At 44.8% G+C, this 25,393-nt stretch overlaps 1 protein-coding gene across 3 annotated transcripts in view; it reads right to left on the bottom strand.

Moving 5' to 3' along the window:
• Positions 1-2,742: 2,742 nt before the first annotated feature.
• LOC144734113 (chloride intracellular channel protein 5-like) overlaps positions 2,743-25,393 on the bottom strand; it is an 82,050-nt gene continuing 59,399 nt past the window's right edge. For all 3 annotated transcript variants that reach the window (XM_078616175.1, XM_078616176.1, XM_078616177.1), the window contains exons 3-6: positions 14,290-14,415; positions 9,223-9,329; positions 7,062-7,243; positions 2,743-5,756 (exon numbers count right to left, since the gene is read on the bottom strand). In XM_078616175.1, the coding sequence (XP_078472301.1) occupies positions 5,595-5,756; positions 7,062-7,243; positions 9,223-9,329; positions 14,290-14,415 (577 nt within the window). In that variant the 3' untranslated portion in view covers positions 2,743-5,594. The remainder of the gene's footprint in view (positions 5,757-7,061; positions 7,244-9,222; positions 9,330-14,289; positions 14,416-25,393) is intronic.

Genomic DNA, 25,393 nt, shown 5'->3' with positions numbered 1-25,393 from the left:
CTGGAAAAAATCCCCAGGCCAATTCCTATGGCTCGCTCCGAAAACCCGGCTCGAATCTGCTCGAAAAACTCAACGGTTTCGTGAGAATTCCTCTCGGTCAGTCAATTTTCATTTCTGTTCAGGCAGATTGCAATCACATTATGGCCAAGCCACATGCCTGGCTGCTGCAGACTGTCTTGCCCGCAATACGAGTCGATCAGCCTCCTTTACGAGCCTGCCTTGTCTTGGTGCTTCACCGCGGTCTTTTGGCATAAAGATGGAGTATTGAGAGAGGACCTCCCTTCCTCTCTCTGCCTGCAAGCGCAATGCACAAGCGTCCTGGCCCACATCCTGTGCTGCCACTCGGCCGGGTTCGATCCCGACCCTGACGCCGGCTGTATATTTGGAGTTTGCGTGTTTTTCCAATGGTCGCGTGGATTTTTTTCTCCGTGCCCTTCAGTTTTTCCCTCCACATTTAGAAACATGCATTTAGAGTATTTGGCCGCCATAAAATTTCCATGCAATAAGACACTTCGTTGAGCTATCATTTGTGGCCAGATGGCTTCTGAACAAGAGCTACATAGCTCAGTGGGGTTTACCTGGTGGAATTAAATATATATACAGAGGTTTTTGGAATTAGAGCGCGTAAATATGAATGTCGTTAAACCCGCCACCACCCGACACAGCAAGTTAGTAAGGTTTGTCATAACAAAACGTGCCAATTAGTTTCTAGTTCAGCACACCGGTTGTGCGTTGGAGAGTAAACTTACATTTACAATTCGAGTACGACGTTTCGCCAATATTTCTAACTAGCATCATCAGGCGTTTAACGCCGCGTTTATATCTACGTGATCTAACCCACAACCTCTATTATGGACAATATTGGTCGCGAATGCCTACTACGTGTCAAACTAAAATAAAAAAAATAGTTTTAGTATAGTTTAGATTGCCACTGTTCTCGTGATTGTGAATGTCTGTCCCACCTTGTGGCTCCTCAAGTGCCACCTCCAATATAACTTTCTGTCCTCTTGGCTGGCGGTCCGGTGTAGCCATCGACCACAACCCGAGCCGAAACTTAAAGGGGCTTCAGGTGTTGGGGTGCAACCCTGCAACATCGTGCTCACGCCCCTGTTGGTGGCAGGGCCTCCTTCACCAGAGGGCGCTCTTGGGAGCCCCTCTTAAAGGCTGTTCATAGTTTAGTAGTGTATAGTGTTGTAGTGTATAGATGTGTAGTAGTGTATAGTAGTGTATAGTGTAGTAGTGTATAGTAGTGTATAGTGTTGTAGTGTATAGAAGTGTATAGTGTAGTAGTGTATAGTGTAGTAGTGTATAGAAGTGTATAGTGTTGTAGTGTATAGTAGTGTATAGTGTAGTGTATAGTGTATAGTAGTGTATAGTGTAGTGTATAGTGTAGTGTATAGTAGTGTATAGTGTAGTGTATAGTGTAGTGTATAGTGGTGTATAGTGTAGTGTATAGTAGTGTATAGTGTAGTGTATAGTGTATAGTAGTGTATAGTAGTGTATAGTGTAGTAGTGTATAATAGTGTAGTAGTGTATTGTAGTGTATAGTGTTGTAGTGTATATAAGTGTAGTAGTGTATAGTAGTGTATAGTGTAGTAGTGTATAGCGTAGTGTATAGTGTTGTAGTGTATAGAAGTGTATAGTAGTGTATAGTGTAGTATATAGTGTAGTATATAGTGTAGTGTATATTGTAGTAGTGTATAGAAGTGTATAGTGTTGTAGTGTATAGTAGTGTATAGTGTTGTAGTGTATAGAAGTGTAGTAGTGTATAGTAGTGTATAGTAGTGTATAGTGTTGTAGTGTATAGAAGTGTATAGTGTAGTAGGGTATAGTAGTGTATAGTAGTGTATAGTGTAGTAGTGTATAGTAGTGTATAGCGTAGTAGTGCATAGTAGTGTATAGTGTAGTAGTGTATAGAAGTGTATAGTGTAGTAGTGTATAGTATTGTATAGTATAGTAGTGTAGTAGTGTATATTGTAGTGTATAGTAGTGTATAGTGTATAATAGTGTAGAAGTGTATAGTAGTGTATAGTGTTGTAGTGTATAGAAGTGTATAGTGTTGTAGTGTATAGAAGTGTACAGTAGTGTATAGTGTAGTGTATAGTGTAGTGTATAGCGTAGTGTATAGTGTAGTGTATAGTGTAGTATATAGTGTAGTGTATATTGTAGTAGTGTATAGAAGTGTATAGTGTAGTAGCGTATAGTAGTATATAGTGTAGTAGTGTATAATAGTGTAGTAGCGTATAGTAGTGTATAGTGTCGTAGTGTATAGAAGTGTATAGTGTAGTAGTGTATAGTGTTGTGTATTGTAGTGTATAGTGTAGTGTATAGTAGTGTAGTGTATAGTAGTGTATAGTATAGTAGTGTATAGTAGTGTAGTAGTGTAGTGTATAGTGTAGTGTAAAGTGTAATAGTGTATAGTGTAGTGTATAGTAGTGTATAGTGTAGTGTATAGTGTAGTGTATAGTAGTGTATAGTGTAGTGTAGTAGTGTAGTGTATAGTGTAGTGTAAAGTGTAATAGTGCTGGAGTCCGTCGCCAGGGAAAGGAAGATCTGCACCATCCCACTCAACACGCTGCCGCCGCGACCCTCACCGGGACAAGCGGATTGAGAAATGAACAGGCAAGCGAATTCAAATAAAAACGGCGCATTCCAGCGTATTTTCTATTCTGAAAACGACTTGCCCATTTGACACGCAAACACACGCGGAAGCGACGGCTTCCATGAACCACGTACAAAAGCTCGATTTGCGCTTTAATTAAAATAAAAAAAATCAAACTCGGAGAGCAAACTGAGATACATTCCTTTGTGCACGAAAATGCTTAATAGTGGGGTTCATACAGGACCTAGACAAAGACAAAGATCCCCCCCCCCGTATACCTTGAACAGACTGTTGGGGCAAGTGCTGTTAGCGAGCACCTATGAAGGCCGGAACGACACACAAGGGGGTTGGGTGGCCAGCACCAAGCCCGACCGCCTTTGTCTCCCAAGTAGCGATGCTTACACATCGCACCAGGTACTCATTAGAGGCTAAGTAGACCTAGGGGAGGCCCAAGACCGGTTCAGATAATCGTCACTGGTGTTGGCCGTGAGCGGTAATCGAACTCGGGTCGCCGGATTCCTAGCGCAGTGCGCTAACCGCTGCACCACCGCTCCCCACAATGTTACCCCCCCCCCCGCCACACACACGCACACATCTTCCCACGAGCGAACAGGGGATTCTAACTAAAATACTCAATGGTGTGTTCTATACAGGATCTAAGCGTACGCATTAGGTAATGCGCTCATTAAACTTTCAGCATAAATACAGACGTAACGTTGCCGACGTGACAAACTCGTGATATTGTACTGGTGCTACAAGAGCAGAAAGGGCCCGACTAATGGTGAACTGCGTCTCGTTTACCATGCAGAGAAACCAAAAGGAAAAAAAAATAGATAATTCATAAATAGTCCTAAACAACAGCGCCACACTCTTTACATTGTTATGCCAAAGTTACATGCGTGTGTGTAGAGAAGAGACAGAGAACACGTGCGCAGATTGTTACCAGGGTGGCGGTGCTCATCAACATTCGCCGATGATCACCCCAGCGCTACCGTTTGTGGATATTGTAACAAGCCAGTGATGAAGTGATGAACTGAGAGCGCAAAGCCAGCACATGGGAGCCGTGCATGCGACCCCCGACTCTCACGCCCGCTCTGAGAAACAGGGCGTTTGCGTTCGCTGGTGCATATGTACAATTGCCAATGAGAAACACTTTTTTTTAATGTATTTAAAACGTAATAATACTTTCGCAATATGAACAAAAAAAACTGTCGTGATAAATTGCAAGCCATTTTTTTACATTCCACGGCCGATGCCAATTTATTTGCAATTAATTTTTTTACTTTCAATAGTGTAATGTTGCCGATTGAACAACCGCACATGAACAAGATTAAGGAAATATTATTTATTTAAACTCTGCTGCTGATGCTAAGAAGAAGAAATATCTATTTCCTTTGCTTGCACGCTCATCTTCAGGAAAGTTAAAGAATAATTATTTTTAAAAATAAATATCGGTGTTGAATTTTCGTATCGCCTGCTCTCGGGGTTCCAGCGTGCCTCTCTCTCTCTGAGCCCAACGCAGAGGCCTTCGGGCAAAGCTTTGGAAGCCCGCACGGCAGAGATGCACACACCAAACACGAACCACGGCAATCGACTTGCAAGCACCCGCCAAACTCAATCCGCGCCCCCCCCCCCCCACCACAAAGAACTCCGCACTATCGGCCATCGTGCGCGCGGGGCTCACCATCGCTACGCGTGTGCGCAAAACGCCACGCGGGGAAAGGCGATTAAAATGCATTGCCCACTCTTATTGGTGACCCCCCCCCACCGCACCGCACCCCTCACGGTGTACTTTCACGATGGTGCGAATACAATGTCCACACCTAAATGTTCGTATGTTGAACGTCTCTTGCGCCGTACGTCGCCAACCGTGCTACTCGGAGGTGCGGCCGGGGTTGGGGGAAGAAATGTTATTGTCATGAGTTAGCGGCAGAGAGTGAGAAGCGAGGTCAGCGGATTGGAGTTCTGCGTGAGCAGCTGAGAGTGGTGGGGGGGGGGGGGGCGGTCTAGGGACAGAGAGGGGAAGCTCCCGCATGGACGTTCTTCGTCGGACCCAGTCACCGGCAGGGTCCGGGCTAAAGTCCACCACGGTGGACGCGGCTGCCACCGCCGCGGGGTGGACGTTACGTGCCAGCGAGCGAGCGAGCAAGCAAGGGGCATGCGTGGGCCATTCCTCGTAACGACAGCTATGTACGAGAGCGCGAGGCGCCGCCGTGTGATTTATGCGTCGCGGGTTGGCCGTTTGCCACGAATTATTATCGATGAATATAACGATCATGCATCATTGCGTCGGCGGATGAGATCTACACGTTTAGCGAATAGTTCAGACACGCCGCCGCTACTCGATTGACGGCAACTTGCGTGAATGATACGCGTCCCCACGACTACCAGACCGTGCGGAGCCCCCCCCACCCGCACTGCCGTCAGTGCTGCCCCTTGCCTGAAACATCACGTCACGCGTTCCCGCAACTGCTGCAAAGAGCCGTGGCAAAGCGCCGAGCGCAACGAGCAGCGCGGTCCATGGGGACTGCTGTCTTCCGCGAGCGCGTGTGGAAAACAACGAGATGGTGACCTTGAAGGGGTCAACAGATTGACTTATCGGGCGAACTATAGTTAGATCAAATGCATGTGTTAGTTTTAGCCCCCCCCCCCGCCCCATCATATATATGTATACTGTACATATTAAAGAGTTGGCAAAGATATGATTTCACACCCTATGTTACCGAAACCCGCACAACACAACACACTCTACCGTCCCCACCAGCGCCCCCCTGGTGTCAGATTCGTCCCTGGCAGGTGAATCGCGCGTGCTGGGGCACCACGTGGATGGTGGTGGAGCAGGGGATTGGCGGGGAGGTGCACAGCTTCGCCCACTTGCAGCCGAGCGTGGAGGGGCACTGGGGGAAACGAGGTGGTGGGTGCGTGCGACGCGAGGCTGCCGGGAGCTACGCGTGGGCTGCCGGGTGGGCCTTCGATCGGGCGACGGGGCGGCTCAGCTCATCCGCTTGGCCACGTCCGCGTAGGCCAGCTCGATCTCGCGGTCGGCGGGGCACGTGTTGGTGAACTCGTCGCGCGCGTACGCGCCGCGCAGGTACTTCCACACGCCCGTCATCTCGGCCGGGATCTCGAAGTCCCGGTATTTCTTCGCTACGATCTGCGACACAAAAGAAAACGAGGTTTTGTTTTAGTTTCTTCTGTTATGAACACCTCTTTTGAGACGCAAACAAGCCATTTGCACCTCCTGGCTCCGTCATTCCTCCTCGAAGGCACCGGCGGAACCATCAACCGCGTCAGAACATCAACAGGCCGACGCGCCCATCTCCATCATGAATAGAAAATTTTGACGCAAGCCACAGCGGTGCGATCGTGGCCATGCAAGGGAATATTTGGACCGTGCGGGATAGTAAACCACGGTAGTCTGCGCCACTTCAACAGAGGAATGGCCAATCCGCACAAACTCGCTCCTGAAGTCCTCCCGTGGCTGCCCAGACATCTGACCACATGACCCTACGCAAGAATAGAACATGCAGGAAAACGTACGGGGAACGCGATTGAATATTGGCGTCATGGCTTCTCAACGCACGCATTCACTCACGTCGTTGGAAGTCATTTAAATGGGAATTTTTAATGTCACGTGCGACGTCGCCGTTGAGCCGAGGCAAAAGATAGGCAAGACGATGTCACCGCGGGTTCGCGTTTGTGGCGTGTGTGGTGCATGCGTGTGGTGCGTGTGTGTGGTGTGCGTGTGTGGTGCGTGTGTTGTGCGTGTGTGGCGTGTGTGGCATCATCATCAAGAAGGCTCAACCATTATCGCTTTATTTTGTTGTTGGCAAGTTTTGGGCTACCCTTTGATCAATTTGTCCTGTTTTCCAATACAGGCTGGGAGACAGATGGATGAGCGCCAATGGATTAATGGTATAAAAAATTGTTCTTTACCTTTTTGGCAATAAACAGGGGGTGTTAAGATGGTCAAACACCAAATAGAAACTTTTTGCAATTAATCAAATCTGCATTAACCACACGGACTTGTGGCAAAACATGCAAACAAAACATGCCCTGATGATGATGCATGCATCATCTTTGAAACGGATTGGCCTACACCAGAGATGGCCTTCTTCATGGCCTAGTCTCACCGGTGCCAGACCAGAGAACACCAAAAGGCGAACAGCACAAAGACAATGCCACTATCAGAGCATTTATATCTCGTGGTGAGCAGCTACATCATCATTAATGGTCACGAATAACTTAAAAGAGGCCAAGTTCAGATTTCACTTGGGACTAGTGTCACAACACGGGTTATGAAGACTTTTTTGGGGTTAGATCGCGTAATTATAAATATGTCGTTAACCCACCACCACCACCCAAGACATCCTGATGGAAGTTGAAAGCTGTGACTGGGACTGCCACGTTCACAAAGTGACTGGGACTGCCACCTTCACCAAGTGACTGCGACTGTCACCTTGACAATGTGCAGCTTGGGCAGGAGGTTGCAGTCGGCGAGGGTCAGTTCATCGCCGTCCAGGAACTTGCGCGGGGAGATTCCGTCATCCCCCATGCTGCAGTCATCGATCTCTTCGGGAAGGGGCGACAGCAGGTAGTCGTCCAGCTTCTTGAAGGCCTTGAGCAGAGCCTTCTCGAGATCTGCCGGCGGACACGGAGCATGCGGTTAAAACCCCTGCAAGCCGGACTCGGCGAAAGTCGGAAGCAAAGGCTCCCTGAAAAATTTATGAAAATTCAGAAAAAAGTAGCAACGGAATGCTGCAATTTGCCCTCATTATGCTGTGGATCGGAGGATGCGGCTTTCTGTGGCCATGAGGCACCCACTGGCCATCGCTTCACAGTTTGCATCAGTTTACAGAATGGTTTCCTTGTGATGGCCTTGCACTCTCTTGTTAATGGGCAATAATTGTGTCAATAAATTAAGATATTAATTAGTCCAAAAAAATCCAACTTTACTTTTTACCTGGAACCTCAAATTTTTCCCTCTAGTTGACAGTAATAATTTAATAATGTACTCAGATTAAACTTGAGTGATGTTTGCAGAGTTATTCATTTTGTTAAAAAACATATTTGGCAAAGTTATTAGCATTTGGTTATTACTCTTTGGGTCTTTCGGTAAAGTCACGTAGATAGAAAAATGATAAAATAATACAAAATCATGACGTTTTGATCGCAACAAAAATACAGCAGGCGGACTGCTGAGGCAGTCTGTATGTTTTCACCTGAAGACGATTGCTTGTGTTGCGGTCGAAACGTCGTCATTTTATTTTATAATTTTTCTATCCACGTGACTTTACCGAAAGACCCAAAGAGTATGAATTCCTGCAGTTACGAAAGCTTTAAGTCAACATTTGGTTCTTATTTATTGAGCACTAAATGTTAATTAAAGTGAATGTATTTAAGCGTGTTAATTTACTGTCTACAAAGTATTTGTAGGATGCTGGAACACTCCCATCACCGGGAAAGATCCTCCCCCCTCGTTTAACCCGGCCTTCGAGAGGCTTTACTAAGCTATCAACAGCAGGCTAATGTTACCCCACACCAGTGACGGACCGGGACTAAAAATTGTCCCTGGCATTTTGTAAACACAGCAGGGCCCAAATTGTCGTGCGATCTCATTGGGCCCATTTGGGGCTGGGTCCAAAAAAACAAATGGGGCCGGTGAGGAAGTGATCTTTTGAACTGCTGAATATGGGGCCTTAATGCCAACTGAGAGCGTAAACCAGCAATGAAGCAGACACATTAGACGTAATAACATATAAAAATATATATATATTACTCCGATCACATTTGCAATTTCCACACACCGACCAGCCCGCCAGGCCTCCGAATGGACCGGCCCACCAGGCATTTGCCCGGACTGCTGCCCTCTGGCCAGTCCGGGCCTGCCCCACACACACACACGACTTCCCACGAGCAAGTAGGCGATTGCAACGAACAGTGGCCGTAAAAATACACTCGAACTTGCAAGGTCGCTTGCCGATATTCCCTCTCTATTCGTTTGTTAATGGCGTGGTGAATCATTTCCTTGTTGCTGCGGGTCCAATAGCAATGTCAAATACCTTTGGCGAGCAGCCACACATTAACCACACACTTCGGTCACTTCTACCACTCCAAGATGACCTTGTAGTGATATAAGTGATTGAGCGGCCTAAACTTAGACACACAGTGTTACCGGGTACCTGATTAGTGCGGCTAAGATGCTAATTGCAGTGACAGATTAATGTCACTGCAATTGAAGCGGTCGGCCTCGTATGACCGTGGCCTCTATGAAGTGATGTTGCAGGTCATATAGGTACCCCCCCCCCCCACCTCTGATGTAATGCTGTGTACTTGCTATCATTGGCATAAACTATGTCCTTGTGACAAACTAATAATTAGTTACAATTTTAATAATAAGCCCTTCAGGGAAAAAAACATTTACAATCCACGTAGCCTACTCAGCGTTACACACAGCGTACGGAGTGTCAGGCGTTATGCACATATCACTAAAACTACATGTAGTATAATACTATTTAGCCAGCGTCGTTTGATGGGTGTGCTGAGGTTCGCGAGAGTTGCGGCGCCAATGCACGCACAGGCGTTCACTCATCTGCGGATTTAGATGCTCCGTTACGTACTGTCATTGGCCTCCTTCTTGGCGTTCTTGATGTAGGCCGAGAACTTGGCAAAGATATCGTTTCCCGCCAGGTTCGACTCCCGGTGCCTGGCCGCCAGCCGCACGTAACTGCCAGAGTAGCAATCCACCGCGCGCAGAGAGACAACGAGCAGACATCGGTGATGCAGTGCCCCTTCAACGATAATGGCATGAGCCAACTGATACAATTACCGCGGGACCTTGCACCGTACGGTACATCGTGGTACCGGCATTTCGCGGTCACCCTCATTGAAAGCGCGCCCGATGATACCGTGGCGTAACTCAACAATTTACACTGTGAGACATCTCCTTTACCAGTATCAAAATATAGCAATAGGTTTTTACCCTTTTATCTGGTACAAAAACTGACACCTTTATACAAGGGATCATGTTTGCAATAACCACAACACAAGCAGTCAAAATGCAAACAAAAAGAAACAACTCTAATGATGATAATGATATGCAGTCCTTGAAGTTGATTGGTGCACACCCGAGACAGCTTTTCTTAGAGCCTAGTCTCCATTGGTGTTGGACCAGATGACGCCTTTGTATTTTGACTGCTTGTGTTGTGGTTATTGCAAACATGATCCCTTGTATAAAGGTGTCAGTTTTTGTATCAGATAAAAAGGTAAAAACCTATTACTATAACTCAACAATGTCGCACTCTGCACTGCACGCAGCGTTGAATGCTTCACGTTTATGTGCAGTGCCTTGAGATGTGGTTGCATTTAGACGCTCTGTGAATCCGCATTGTATTGTATCATATCATTGTAGTGTGCTTTCGCTAAGTTGTCCCCACCCGAAGAAGGATGCTTGTGTTGCGCCCGAAACGTCGTGATTTATTTTATTTTAAGTTTTTTACCTACGTGACTTCACCGAATAAACCAAAGAGTATGAATCCTTGCAGTCACGAAAACTTCAAATCTAGAATTAGCACAATGTTGTATTGTAATATTGTATTGTGCTACAATATAAATTATATTGTATGCACATTGTATTGTGCTACAATATATATTATATTCTTGATTTGAAGCTTTCGTGACTGCAGGAATCCATACTCTTTGGTTCTTTCGGTAAAGTCACGTAGGTATAACGTGACTTTACTGAAAGAACCAAAGAGTATACATTATATTGTATGCACATTGTATTGTGCTACACTGCAATATGTATTGTATCATAACTGAATACATTGCAATGTGAATGAAAGTGGAGTGCGTGAATTAGACGCAGACTTGTACTTGGAGGCAACACAACGGGTAACTCTTTAACAGGATTGTAACATAGGGTCGTGACCATCACGGCTAACTACACTAATACTTGCGGCTCTTCTATCACCGGACCCGGACAGCCAACGTGCTGCCTGGTCCACACGTGGAGACCGAGGATGGAGGGTGGCGACTTCATTACTTCATTGGTAAAGATTGTTTTGATTCAGATATAAGAAAGAATAGTTGCTTTATATATTTATTATAATTTAAATTACTTGCCTAATTTATGTTATATTGGTATAATTGGATTATAAAATATATTATATTACAAAGCATTGTACAATGTTATTCTTTGGGATCTTTTGGTAAAGTCACGTAGGTAGGTTCAAAGAAAATCACAAAAAACTACGACGTTTTGATCGCAACACAAGCGGTCGTCATCAGGAAAAGGGAGCTTAGCTTCTAAAGACAACTGTTTATAAGGGTTTGAAATGGACATAGCCCAAATGTCAGCAGCCAATGTTAATGTCGGTGGTGGGCAGTGACTGCGGCGGTGGTGGGTTTTCCACCAATCAAAGGGCTGCCAGGTAAAAACTAGCATGTTAATGTGAGTGATTAGCATGTTAATGTGGGTGATTAGCATGTTAATGTGGGTGATTAGCATGTTAATTGGAGATCGTCGAGCAGCAACCGTGAGGATGGCGCGCGAGGTGGCTGTGTGAGTGTGAGAAATTTAATCTGATAATTGTTTTTTTACCCTTTTATCTGGCAACAAAACTGACACCTTTTTTTTACAAGGAGTCATGTTTGCATTGACCACAATACCTGCAGTCATAATGCAAACAACAAACATAACTCTGATAATGTATGCACTATCCTTGAAGTTGATTGGTACACACCCGAGACAGCTTTCCTTAGAGCCTAGTCTCACATGGTGTTGGACCAGATGACGCCAAAAGGCGCACAACTGAAAGACAATGCACCATCAGAGTATGAGAGCTCGGGTGAAGCATTTACACCATTGGAACCTCATTTGCCAGTAAAAAATATGATAATTGGTTTTTACCCTTTTATCTGGCAACAAAACTGACACATTTTTTACGAGGAGTCATATTTGCATAGACCACAATACCTGCAGTCATAATGCAAACAAAAAACATAACTCTGATAATGTATGCAATGTCTTTTAAGTTGATTGGTCCACACCCGAGATAGCTTTCCTTAGAGCCTAGTCTCACATGGTGTTGGACCAATTTAATCTGTTAATGTAAAAAATCAGAGCCGAAAATAACAACTAACATTGGAAGGTGGTAGGATGGGAACATCACAGACAGTTATGACTTAAACTGGTCAATAACGTCCTTCCAATGATTGCTCAGTTTGTACCCATCTTAAATTTCGATTTAAAGCTTTCGTGACTGCAGGGATTCATCTTATTGGTTCTTTCGGTAAAGTCACGTAGAAGGGAAGTAATAAAATAAAAAAAATAAAACATAATAAAATAATTCTCGATTTAAAGCTTTCGTGACTGCAGGGATTCATCTTCTTGGTTCTTTCGGTAAAGTCACGTAGAAGGGAAGTAATAAAATAATAAAAATAAAACATAATAAAACAATTCTCACGACGTTTCAGCCACAACGCAAGCAGCCGGTCTGTCGCCTCGACAGACCTGGTTTTCACCTGAGGACGGCTGCTTGCGTTGTGGCCGAAACGTCGTGAGAATTATTTTATTGTGTTTTATTTTTATTATTTAATTACTTCCCTTCTACGTGACTTTGCCGAAAGAACCAAGAAGATGTATCCATCTTCTCGGTTGAAATTGTGTCTGTGTCTATATATATGCATGGCTTCATGAACAAATCTTTGTTGATAGACAGTGGGTTTGCAAAGTACCTTTGTCTTAGAGAAATCAATTTCGTGTGAGCCCACTGCATTAAAACAATGATCAGTTACGGCCGAGGTATTGGTCCTACCGTGTTTCAGATCTGCCTTATGCTCACGAACACGGTCCGAGACATGTCGCTTAGTTTCCCCAATGTAACTACTGCCGCAGACACAGCTTAGTTTGTAGACGCCGGGGTATTGCATGTCAGGGATCACATCCTTCGCAGATGGGATCAGATCACGAATGTTATGTACTGTGTTAAATGGAACCTGGATCTTGTGTTTGCTTGATTTTGGAAATCTTTTTGGTGACCCCTGCTATGTATGGCAAGGTGATGGTTTTGATTGGGTCCTCAGATGGTTCTTTCCCAATGGTTGGGGTGATAGCTTTACGGATTGTGTAGTCCGAATATCCATTTATCTTGAGAGCTTGGTGTACATGTTCCAATTCACTGGCTAGGTGATGATGATCGAGCTCTATGGTGTAGAGTTTTGATGAGGGAATTCTTCTGGGATGGATGGTGGTGGGAGTCAGGTTTTAGATAGGCATCCATATGGGTGGCTTTCCTGTAGTTAGTATCATATTGAGCCATCTGGTCTCTTTTCGATTAAAACATCCAAGAATGGTAACTTGCCATGCTTTTCCACCTCCATGGTGAATTTGATGGCTGGGTGTATGGAATTGATGTGATTGAGGAATTGGTTAACTTTCGGCTTACTTTCGGTTTCGGCCAAAATAATTTTTTACTTTCGGTCTGGTTTCGGTTTCGGCCGAAACTGATATTGACTTTCGGTCGTCATTCGTCAACCGAAGATCTATTTTGAGAATATAATGCGAGTGCTACGTCTATCACTCTGCCTATCGGCCGGTCAGTCGGCGCTAGGCAATCCTATGTGATAGGCTGCAAACACACAGACACGTCAGCAGCAGCAGCCTGGGAGCGATGTTACAGCCGCAACCACGGTCTCTGCTAATGTAGATACGACCAGTCAACAGCCGGCAGGCTGTCTGGCTGAATGTGGAAAAACTGTTGTTTCTTACTCTTAGATTTTTTTTACCTACAACATTAGTTTGTTTGAATATAATTACTAAGTAAGTAACACCTAAAGATTTCATATTTAGCGACTCTTACTGCAGGCTCTGAATGATGAGTTCGGGATTTATGTTTAATTAAAGTAGCATTGCATCATGACATATTTCATAAATCTTGTGTTCGGTAACTTCGGTTATTTCCCTTTCTGTTTGGGTCTCGGTCGAAAGTGTAGTTAAACTTTCGATTTCGGCTGAAAGTAAATTTTTTACTTTCGGTTTCAGTCGGCCTCTAATTACGTTTTACAGAACTAAATGGGAGGGCGGGGGGTCACAAAACACCACCCTGTACAGTGTGCATTGTATTTGTCACCTGTGTGGTTATGTACTTGTTAAATGGTGCATATTTTCACGCTTCAGTAAGGAGAACCTCTTTAATTTTATTTTGAACATTTTGACAAAGTGCTGCGCAATTGTGTTATCAATTATTTATTATTTATCCATGTTTCTATCAATATTAATGCTTTAACATGTTCTTGTAACATTTGTTAAAGTTGCGTGTTTAAATATAAACAGTTTGTAGGGTGAAAAAGGTAAACTTCCGATCGTTTTGCAACAAATTAAGCATTTAGCACGGATTTCCTATATTCGATTAACGGTAATTTCAATTAACGATGGTTTTACTGGAATCAATTTATATCGTTAACAGAGGGACCACTGTAATAATTGTATCTTAATACATTGCAATGTACAGTGCAACACAAAGCACCATACACACTGTGTTGGAAGACACTATAATGCGATGTACAATATGGAATGTGCATTGTGTTGTGTACACAATATAATGCTGTGGCACAGCATTATATTGTGTTGTGTACACAGTATAATGCTGTGGCACAGCATGCGCAACGCCGCGACAAAGCTGTACTTTGGGGGTGAGAGCTGCTCCTCCAGGAACTCCTCAATCTTGTTGACGTCGGTTTTCACTTCGCCGTTGAACGTCAGGAACGGAGGGTGCGTGCCGGGGGCCAGGTTCTGCAGTTCCGGTGGCTTCCTGTGACAACATTCCCACAAGTAGAGTGCGTCAGACTTACGAACGATTGAACGCAAGGACGCCCCGGTAAACATGCGACGCTGGGCCAATGGTTGGTTGGCATGTGGCTGGGACCGTTGGAACAATGTTGGCCCAATGTTGTTCCAATGTTCCATGATTACTCTGACATTGTGAGTCCTTGCCATGTGCATTCATATCCGGTTGTTTTTTAAGAGAGAGTGGTAATTCATCAGCTTAATCCAGAGTGTAGTAGGTCAGGCGAAATTATGCATCAGATGGGAATGTGAGTTCTGTATCGATGTGCCAAAGACACCCACCAGGGTGAGTGGGATCACACTGGTACTTTTAGGAGGTAGTACAAACAACAAGTTTCATGATCCATCTTCACAAACTTTGAGTGGTGTCCCTTGTACGTGAGTTTGTTTTCCCCAGACACTCCGATTTCCTCCGGTACACCGATGGAATGAAAGTGGACTTCATAAAAACACCCGATACAGTGATCTCCTGCAAAGTACACCTTGTGATAGATACAGCAATGCTTCTCTCACTTAAACAAACTAGAATTTCGGAGGCCTATGGCTGCCTTATTCTAGCTCCCGCGGAGGGCTTCTCAGCGCTACGCACCTCGCCCATCACCCCCACTGATGTCCTCTTCCCCCCGCCCCCATGTGTGCAGATACTACTGACTAGTGTATGTAGGGTGTGTAGCCATATAATAGTCAGTAGACAGTAGATACTACTGACTAGTGTATGTAGGGTGTGTAGGCATATACTAGTCAGTAGATAGTAGATAATACTGACTAGTGTATGTAGGGTGTGTAGGCATATATAGTCGTTAGATAGTAGATACTACTGACTAGTGTATGTAGGGTGTGTAGCCATATAATAGTCAGTAGATAGTAGATACTACTGACTAGTGTATGTAGGGTGTGTAGGCATATATAGTCGTTAGATAGTAGATACTACTGACTTGTATGTAGAGGGTCTAGGCATGTATGCCTACATATACTATTGACTATTGTATGCAGGGTGTGTAGGCATAGAGTCAGTAGATAGTAGATATTATTGACTATTGTATGCAGGGTGTGTAGCCATATATGCCTACAGATACTGTTGACTTTTGTATGTAGGGGGGTCCACTTTCTATAACTTTTAAAATTCAGGCCTTCTGAAAGGCTCTTATAATTTAGTCGATGGACAAACGGACCGCTGGGCTTTCAAAATCGATCAATTACCATGATTCATAATACATTTTTGGTTCAGATCTTCGACCCGACACAGCCAATTAATAAAAGTGTCACGTGAACACACGTGCCAGTTTATGACTGCTTCAGCACCACGGGTTTGTTGTGTAGGAGACCGATCGACAACGTCGAACAATTGGGGTGCAGACGTTTTCCTGGCGGTGACAAGCCAGCATCGTCATGGCAGTTTTCAGAATACTGAAAATGTCCTCCAGTCGGGGGGCTTAAATAGGTAGTGTGATCTTCTTGGTTCTTTCGGGAATGTCACGTAGAATGGAAATAATAAAATAATACAAATAAAACATAATAAAGTAATTCTCACGACGTTTCGGCCACAACGCAAGCAGCGGTCCTCAGGTGAAGAACAGGTCTGTCGGGAAGACAGAGCTTGCGTTGTGGCCGAAACGTCGTGAGAATTACTTGATTGTGTTTTTATTATTTTATTATTTCCATTCTACGTGACTTTACCGAAAGAACCAAGAAGATGAATCCCTGCAGTCACGAAAGCTTTAAATCGAAATTTAGGTAGTGTGATGTCATCAATGTGCGCCCACACACGCGTTTTACCCGTGAAATCGAACCCAAATATCAATCGTGGATCAATTTGGTTTCGAAAGCCTGCGTGTTGAAAATAAATCACCACGTTCTCTTACTGTAATGTCACATCAGGTTTTTAAAACGACTACGACATTATGTATGTATGTTGAACTTCTTTCGCACCGTACGTAGCCAACCGTGCTAGTCATTAAATCAAATCATAGCGACTGGGTAGTGCTCGGAATACCGAGGAGAAAAATCAACCCCACGCGGTGCGCACATCCGTACGCGCGAACTCATGCGCAGTGTGGTCAACAAGAGCAGATCGAGCGGTGTCGTAGGCACGCCTGCCAACTAACCACACAGGGGTCAGCAAAGGTGACGCGAGCATTTCCTCAGGAAAGCGCACAATGCCCCCACAAATATGCTGCGAGCACAGTGGGGCACACACATCACCTCTAATACCAAATTCCACGGATGTTACTTTGATTCCAGGAAACCCATACGCCCACCACAGTCCACCCATCAAACCCTCCACATGCGTTTACGGATACAGCGTTTAAACGCACACTTATGTGTGGCCACTGTCAGTCCGCTGCATGTACGTACGTATGCATGTTGAATTTATTTTGCACCGTACGAAACCAACTGTGCTCATCGGAGGTGTGGGACCTGTCGTAGGCAGCTATTTGACCTAACAGTTATCGACTGCCAGCGGTATAAACCAGGGTTCTTAGCGCAGTGCACCAACCACTGCTCCACCGCTCCCCACTGCCACACACATCGAAGATAGCTGCAGTTCACACTGCCAATGGAAAGTGAGCCTCCATGAAATGTCACAGTCTTCTGTCAACACGGGCTCTTATGTTGCTGCTGTTTTCCATTCGCGACGCATGGGCCACCGCTACAAAATAGATTTCTCTGTGTTGACGATGGCGATTGCGTCAATCCATAATAAGTAGCCGTTTGTGCACGCAGAAATGAGCCCATAAAACACTACCCCCATCACCCAAGGGGTAATGGAAAGGGGGGCAATCTCAGTGTGTTTCAGATGAGAAATAATCAAAATGCAGTTTCTTCTCCTTTAACGCAGTAGTTGCATTCCTGAAGAACACCGCATTATGGAAAAATCGCGTGATAATGAATAATATGTAATGTAGGGTAAAGCAGAGCCCGCGACAACACGTACGATGCGTACGCAAGCTGACCAAAGACTGAGGCGCGTGAGTAGCATCTAGAAGCATCCAGCAGCATCCCACTGCCTTGCGTGATGCTTCGCCGAGGCAGCCGTACAACCGCTTATTCTTACTCATGCGATATATATCCAATTCACATCCGTGTTATCAAAAATGTATTCCCTAATACATCCATCGCGTTATAAACCAATTCGCATTATGAAAACGCGGCGTTAGAGGAGAACAGAATGTACATGTATCGCTTCACAATACAATCTACCAACATCGTAAACACACCTATATTACTATGCACTCTACAGGACTCTCTCTCATTTATAACAGTTTTTTGAGACGGACTGCGTAAGTAAAACATGTGTGATGCACCCTCCACCAGCTGACACAGCCCAATTAAACACATTCCTGCGGAGGGAGCTGGTAGGAACGTTGGGTTGCTCGGTCAATGGCCAGGGTCAACGGCGGCGTGGTGTATTCCGCAAATATGGCCGACTGTGAGGGCGGGCACAAGCCGGCGTGAGTAGGTTAAACGTTGAGTTTTATAAGGGCACCACGGGGTGACCAGCCCCTCCCCACCCAGCCCCACCCCTCCCACCCCCCACCCAGCCCCTCCCCACCCTCCCCACCCAGCCCCACCCCTCCCATTTTTGGATGCACGACGGACGGACACAATAATCCCCTGTGGGCTGGTGTAACCAGGAGGTTCCTACCAGTATAAAGTTGTTACTTGAACAAACGTGGCCAAGTTGTTACTGTTTCAGCACTCCCCAGTGTGTCATGTTGCAGAGCAATCCACACATTTAACAATTTTGTACAATGTTTCGCTGGCAGTTACAACCAGCATCGTTGCCAGAAATTATGAATTGTGAGAAGGGGTGGGGTTTAAGACATGCAATTATTTATGCAATCAGACGCAAAAAATCAAGTAATGAATCGTACAATCGGTCGCGAAAGGCGAAGTGTTAAAACTAAATTTCGATTTAAAGCTTTCGTGACTGCAGGGATTCATATTCTTGGTTCTTTCGGTAAAGTCACGTAGAAGGGAAATAATAAAATAATACAAATAAAACATAATATAATAAAATTCTCACGACGTTTCGGCCACAGCGCAAGCAGCCGTCCTCAGGTGAAGAAACAGAGCTGTCGGAAAGACTTAATGAACACTGCTAAGCTTGGCAGCGTATTTACTTTGTCAAGGCGCTCTCCTCCCCCGACCCAGCTTAAATATACGCTGCCAAGCTTAGCAGTGTTCATTAAGACACTGTCTTTCCGACAGCTCTGTTTCTTCACCTGAGGATGGCTGCTTGCGTCGTGGCCGAAACGTCGTGAGAATTTTAGAATGTAGAATTTTTATTATTTTATTATTTCCCTTCTACGTGACTTTACCGAAAGAACCAAGAATATGTTAAAACTAACTTTAATTTTTGGATCGTGTCTCCCTTCTTTCGTATATGGCATGAGGGAACCGTCAGTTTTGAAACGCACGATAGTTAAATGCTCGATGTATTCGATCAATCCAAGGAGGCAGTAGAGGCTGTGTGGATGGCGCAATCGTCTTCCTTTCATCGTTCCCCACGGAGATTCGATATCATTATTGCAAGGCCGCTCTGAATACCTCGGTAGCCTAGTGACCGTAATTATTTTTTACATTTCCTACAGCGGTTTGCCATGCGTTATATCATTATGAGATTGTATTTTTTTCTCTCTCCTTTTGCAAACGGCTGGATGAATAAGCAACCAATAAGGCGGCTATTCATGCCCAGATGAGCTTATATCCAGAAAACGTCTTCAGCTGATGTGTGTGGCGGCATTGCTCCAATGCCTCGATTGCATGTCCAGAGTTCACAGTGGGTCACTATATCACCTCCGATGAGCACGGCTGGCTACATACGGTGCGAAAGAAGTTCAACATAATAAAATAATAAAAATAAAACATAATAAAATAATTCTCACGACGTTTCGGCCACAACGCAAGCAGCCGTCCTCAGGTCTGAATGGATTCAGACGCTGTCTTTCTGACAGACCTGTTCTTCACCTGAGGACACCTGAGGACGGCTGCTTGCGTTGTGGCCGAAACGTCGTGAGAATTATTTTTTATTATGTTTTATTTTTATTATTTTATTATTTCCCTTCTACGTGACTTTACCGAAAGAACCAAGAAGATGAATCCCTGCAGTCACGAAAGCTTTAAATCGAAAGTTCAACATACATACACATGATCAATGGTTGGTTCTGTAAGGCCAGGAAATCGATACTGTAATCTTCAAGAGTCCTGGAAAGAGAGTTACACCCTGCAAGGGGCATTATTATGATGTATTTATTGTTTTGTAGTGCTCCCAAGATAACGTCTGCGACTCAGTTAGACTCACTACAGTTTACTCAGGAAAGCCTCACCAGGTCTCACGCTCCGCAGTCACGCCTGGAGGGCCCGGCCGAGTTTCCGTCGCAGGGGGTAACGCTTGCTCTGTGTGGTCCCAACTGAGAACTTTGCAGGTAATTTCTCGGCACTGAGATATTAGGCTGTAAACGGTTACATTGCATACCCTCCTTAGAGCTCGGTTCCCTTCCTTCACTCTCCCTCGTTATGTCACTAATCAACCAAAACACAGCTTTCTTGCATCTGTACCTAACCTTTTCTGGCACGACATTGTTTGGATTTTTTTTACGATTCAACGTTAAAGACTTCGTTTGTTGTGCAACGTTCCTTAAGGACCCCCGTAACTCGTTCTCAGTAATATTGGTGATTGTTGTTTTTGTTGCTGCTGCTGCTGCTGCCACTGCCGCTGTGCTCACGCACCGAGGATCTAACATAAAAAATAGTCGGGCATCTGGCTAAACGGGACCATCCACGTGACCGCAAACTCAAACACTATTCCGTTGGTAAGGACGTAGGCTTGCTCCAACACTTCAAGTGGAGTGAACAGTGCCGTTTTTTCCATCGCTATCCAGTCGAGTTGAAGCCTGTGATGACATTCGTGTTCCCCATGTTAATGCTGCGTGTTCATAGCCATCTTCCAAAAGATGGCTCTCCATACATTGTCTAGAACATTTGTTTAAATCTAAATGTTCAGAATGTATGTGTAGCGACGTAAATGGAGTCACTATGGCGCTTAGCGCCAGCTGCTGTCACAAGATTGGAACTGTGCGTCTTGAGTCTCTCTCTGGCACCAGAGTGGGTATGGCATGGAAGTGGGCCCTAGGGGGCATGGTTCTGGTGACGGTCTAAGAGAGGGCAAGTAACGACGTGACAGTCTGTTTGAACCCGAAAGGGCACGTGACCGGGACAGGGTAGCGAGGGGGCCCAAAAGGGGGCTCGAGGGACACGTGGTGCTTGGTCGAGAACCTCCTGGCAAGAGCCAGAAGGGGGCGTGGCCAAAGGCGGAGCGAGGCCACGCTCGGCGGTATAAAAGGGAAGTCCCGAGAGCAATCGCGGCTGTCTGCTGGAATCAACCCGCCAGGCGACGTCGCCTCGATCTTCGGTCGTCACGTTCGGCATCGTGGGTCAGGCAGGACGTTACTGGCCTTACCCGGTTATGTAGTTACCCTGTTGGGGTCTAGTTAACTACCGTTGTGTGTTATTTAGTTCCCCTGTTGGGGTCTAGTTAGCTATCGTTGTGTGTTATGTAGTTACCCTGTTGGGTTTGTTCTATAAACGTGTTGCCTCCAAGTTAAGTGTGTGTCTCCGTTAAATACACTACATATGTATGTTGAACTTCTTCACACTGTATGTAGCCTACCGTGCTAATCGGAGGTATGGGGGATGGACAATAAACTAATCACAAAAAGCTGATATAAGGAAATGAGTGTTCAATCTAGATGATGATTTAAAAGTGAATAGCTCCAATGGCTTCCTAATGTAATAAAGGACTCGTTCACTGGGTCTGTCTCCGTTGTCCTTTATTTGGGTTCTTTACACTTGTCCCACACGGCCCTCGCTCAGAGCCTCCCCGCTTGGCAGCTCGACAGCTGCCTTCGCTCCCGTAGCCTTTCTCGCTCCGATGCAGCTCCGCTGCTGGTTTCCCTTGTGCAGTCCTCCGGCTGCTCTCACAGCAGCTCCACCGCTGCTCCTCGTTCCTCCGTGCTCGGTCACCGCTGGCCGACGGTGCCGAGTCTTACTGTGTGTGGCGATCTCGCCACTCTCCAACCTCCGCCCTGCGTGGCCTCACTCTGTCTCTATCCCCAACTCTCTCCTGTCTCTTCCGGTATCTCTCCCTTAAGACCTCACCCCTCTCTCTCACGTGACCTAACTCCTCCCCCCGTGACGTCATATCCGCGAGGCCGTTTACGCCCGCATTACACTAATATCGGAAAGAAGAGCGGTCCTGAACACGTCTCTCTTTCCCCATTTCAACGCTGCGGGTTCATAATCACCTTCCAAAAGATGGCTCACCATAGCAATACATTGTTTCCCAAAAGATTTGTTTTAATCTTATTGTTCGGAATAATATTCTTGAATATGTCTCTCTTTCCCCGTGGTAGTACATGTTGTTTACGTCGTTTATTGTGAAAATTCGGTCACAGTTCCTATGATCACTGTTACATTGCTTTTATGGCTTTATTTTGGTGATTTTCGAAAAGTTTTTTGGTTTGGCCATGTTTGTTTATTGTAGTACAGAGTTAGACTGATGGCCTTAATTTAAGTTGTCTTGTGGATTTTGTTGTTGTTTGACTTGCATCCCACTGGGATTTTTGCACAGTGTTGGTGTACGGTGCTTTTTCTTCAATATTTTGCTGTCTTTTCTTGGATTTTCTGTTTGCACTTAGTCACATATTCACTTTAAGATGTTTTCTTGTTCATGTTTTTGTTTTCTGTTTGTTGCGGTTGCACCCCGATTCAAGAGCCGAATGGCTCACAGGGCTATACCTAATAAATGAACTTGAACTTGACGCTGCGTGAAGGTGGCGGTCTGTAGCGATGCCGTCTTCCCCAGGTTCGTAAACGTATTTTTTTTAAGCGCCCAAAACGTTGTTGTGCGTCTCACATCCCGTGGCGTTTTATAATCCGGAGATCACGATTGTGATGCATATCACGGGGGTCTTGGTCGTCCACATCGCAGTAAACAACTTTGCGCTGAAACTACTGGACTGCTGTGAGAATGGGACCGATGAGTCGGCAGTAGTGGCCCGGTGGCGAGCACGCTGAACGCGAGGCTATTGAGCTGCCCTTTGTGTGGTGTCACTCGGGGAGGTGGGGGGGGGGACCGTGGAGTGGAATTGCACAGAGGCAGCGAAATTTCAAAAGGCGTCAGGGGCCGATCGTGCCACGCTGCGGGATTATGGAACGTTGCTGAACTCCGAGCAACTGCACGATGGGACCACGGACGCCGAAATGCACTAATTTACACGAACTTGTTATTCTAATTGTCACGCTGATTGAGGCACTAATTAATGCATTCCACACTGGGGGCCGACAAATGGCCGACCTCGCTCGGTTAATTTGTTTGGCTAAAACAAAAACAAAAACGCTGGAGACCATCCCTTGCCATCTTTGTGATAATTGACAGTGATCATTAAATGAGGAATTTTTCAAGTAGGCCCACATTCATAAATCATCGCATGACCTAGTTCCCACTGCTGAATTATCGCACACCGCGTAACAATGCTCACGCATCAAGTGCCTCTCTCCGAAAACCAGGTCTCTTTAGGGCTCCGCAATGTAAAGAGTCCTCTGATAATTATAGGCAACACATAAAAAATACAAATTCCAACAGCTATTATTTATATTCTTGGTTCTTTCGGTAAAGTCACGTAGAAGTGAATATATATATATTAAACAATAAAATTATCACGACGTTTCGACTGCAACACAAGCAATCATCATCATTTCACACCTGATGATGATTGCTTGCGTTGCAGTCGAAACGTCGTGAGAATTTTATTGTTTCATAAATATACATTTTATTATTTCCCTTTTACGTGGCTTTACCGAAAGAACCAAGAATATGAATCCCTGCAGTCACGAAAGCTTTAAATACAAATTTAGCTATTATTTAGTTTAACACGTAGGCTTTCGCGTAAATATGAATGTGTCGTTAAACCCGCCACCACCCGACAAAGCCAATGATTAAGGTTTGTCACGTGCACAACACATTCCAATTCGTTGCTAGTTCAGCACACCGGTGTGTTGTAGAGTAAAGCAATTATTTAAGCACATTGTTTGTACAAGCACCAATCACAATAAAAACTTAACAATGAAACTCAACACACATTCCTCAGTAACACTGTGGCTTTAAATTGAAAATGAATAAGCTTATTGTTTGATTTATTTTCATTTTTAAGGCAGCGTTCATGACAAATGTGTCGAGTTGGTTTAACACTTAGGCTTTTGCGACCAATATCCTTAATATGTTTTTTTTGGGTTAGATCGCATAAATATATAAATGCGTCGTTAAAACCCGCCACCACCCGACACAGCCAACTGGTAAGGGTTGTCACGTTAACAGAACATGCCAATTCGTCACTAGTACAGCACTCCGCTGTGTTGGAGAGCCAAGCCACAACATTTACAATCTGAGTACGACGTTTCGCCAGTAATTACAACTAAGGAAGAGTGGCTCTACAGATAACTGGAATATAATCGACACAATTACACAGCAATCAGCTGATAATGTATTTAACAAAACGAACACTTCCCAAATTAACACATTTGCTAGACTGACTAACCAAACGGTGATCAACATGACTAACGTTGAATTATCCAGCGAGATGGTTTCAGGCCCGTCTAAAGGTCTTAACTTTGCTGTTGCCCCACGTACAATCCTCGTCGATGAGATAATTTCTGAAATGGAATCAGCAGTTAGACATCTCCCCCATAATCAAGCTGAGATGACTAGGCATGAGGTTGCCAAAGTTATTGAGAACAGCAAATTGCCAAAAAACAAACATTAACTTCAGTGAAGCAAAAGCCTTAAGAGAATTGAGAGCAAATAAAGATATACAAATTCTTGCTGCTGATAAGGGCCGATCGACTGTTGTGATGCCCCGTGAGGATTATGATAATAAAATCAAATATTTACTCGATGAAGGTACCTACCTTAAAATTAAACCAGACCCAACCAGCACCTTGCAACGTAAAACAACGGCAATCATTGCCAAGTCATCAATTCCCAAGGAAGAGCAATACCTGATCAAACCAAGGGCATCAAAACCACCAAGACTTTATGGGCTACCAAAAATTCACAAACCTGATGTCCCATTAAGACCCATAGTAAAATAGGCTCTGCCACATACTAATTAGCACAATACGTAACGAATAAAAATACAGCCCTACATCGGTAGGACCTCTTCGTTCATCAAAAACTCTGAACATCTCGTAAATATAATTAAAGATATTAAGCTTAACCCTAATCATATTCTCATAAATGTTGATGCGACTTCTCTGTTCACGAGGGTTCCGGTCAACGAGTCATTTAAATTGCCGACACTGGTAATGAACAAAGGTATAGCCAAAGATATCCCAAGACTATCTGAACACTGTCTAAAGAACACCGACTTGTTGTGGCAAGGTGACATCTATAAACAAAAGGAATGAGCAGCAATGGGCTCTCCTTTGTCTCCTGTGATAGCGAATTTGTACATGGAAGATTTAAAAACAAAAGCAATAGCTTCAAGCACACTAAAAAAACATCTGCTTGGTTTAGATATGTGGATGACACATTGGTGGTCTGGTCACACGACAAAGATACACTGAACGCATTTCTAAATCATCTCAACTCGCAAAACCCATCCATCCAGTTCCCCATGGAAGTGGAAGCTGACAGAACTCTACCATTTCTGGATATTCTGCTCGGACGGGGTCCAAATAGTAAAATAACACACGGTGTTCACGGAAAGAAAACGCATACTGACGCCTATCTGAATGCAGTCACACCATCACCCCGCACAGAAATCTGCTATTATCAAGACGTGCATTCATCGAGCTAAGGAAGTGTCAGATGGTGACAGTCTGAGAAGTGAAACTAATCTTCTTGAAGAAGCAGTGCAAATGAACGATTACAATGATGTACA

Source organism: Lampetra planeri, chromosome 50 (genome assembly GCF_965212315.1).
Source record: "Lampetra planeri chromosome 50, kcLamPlan1.2.h2, whole genome shotgun sequence".
Lineage (NCBI taxonomy): Eukaryota > Metazoa > Chordata > Hyperoartia > Petromyzontiformes > Petromyzontidae > Lampetra > Lampetra planeri.
Note: the sequence above shows the minus strand (reverse complement) of the source record. Positions and strands in the feature narration are given on the sequence as shown.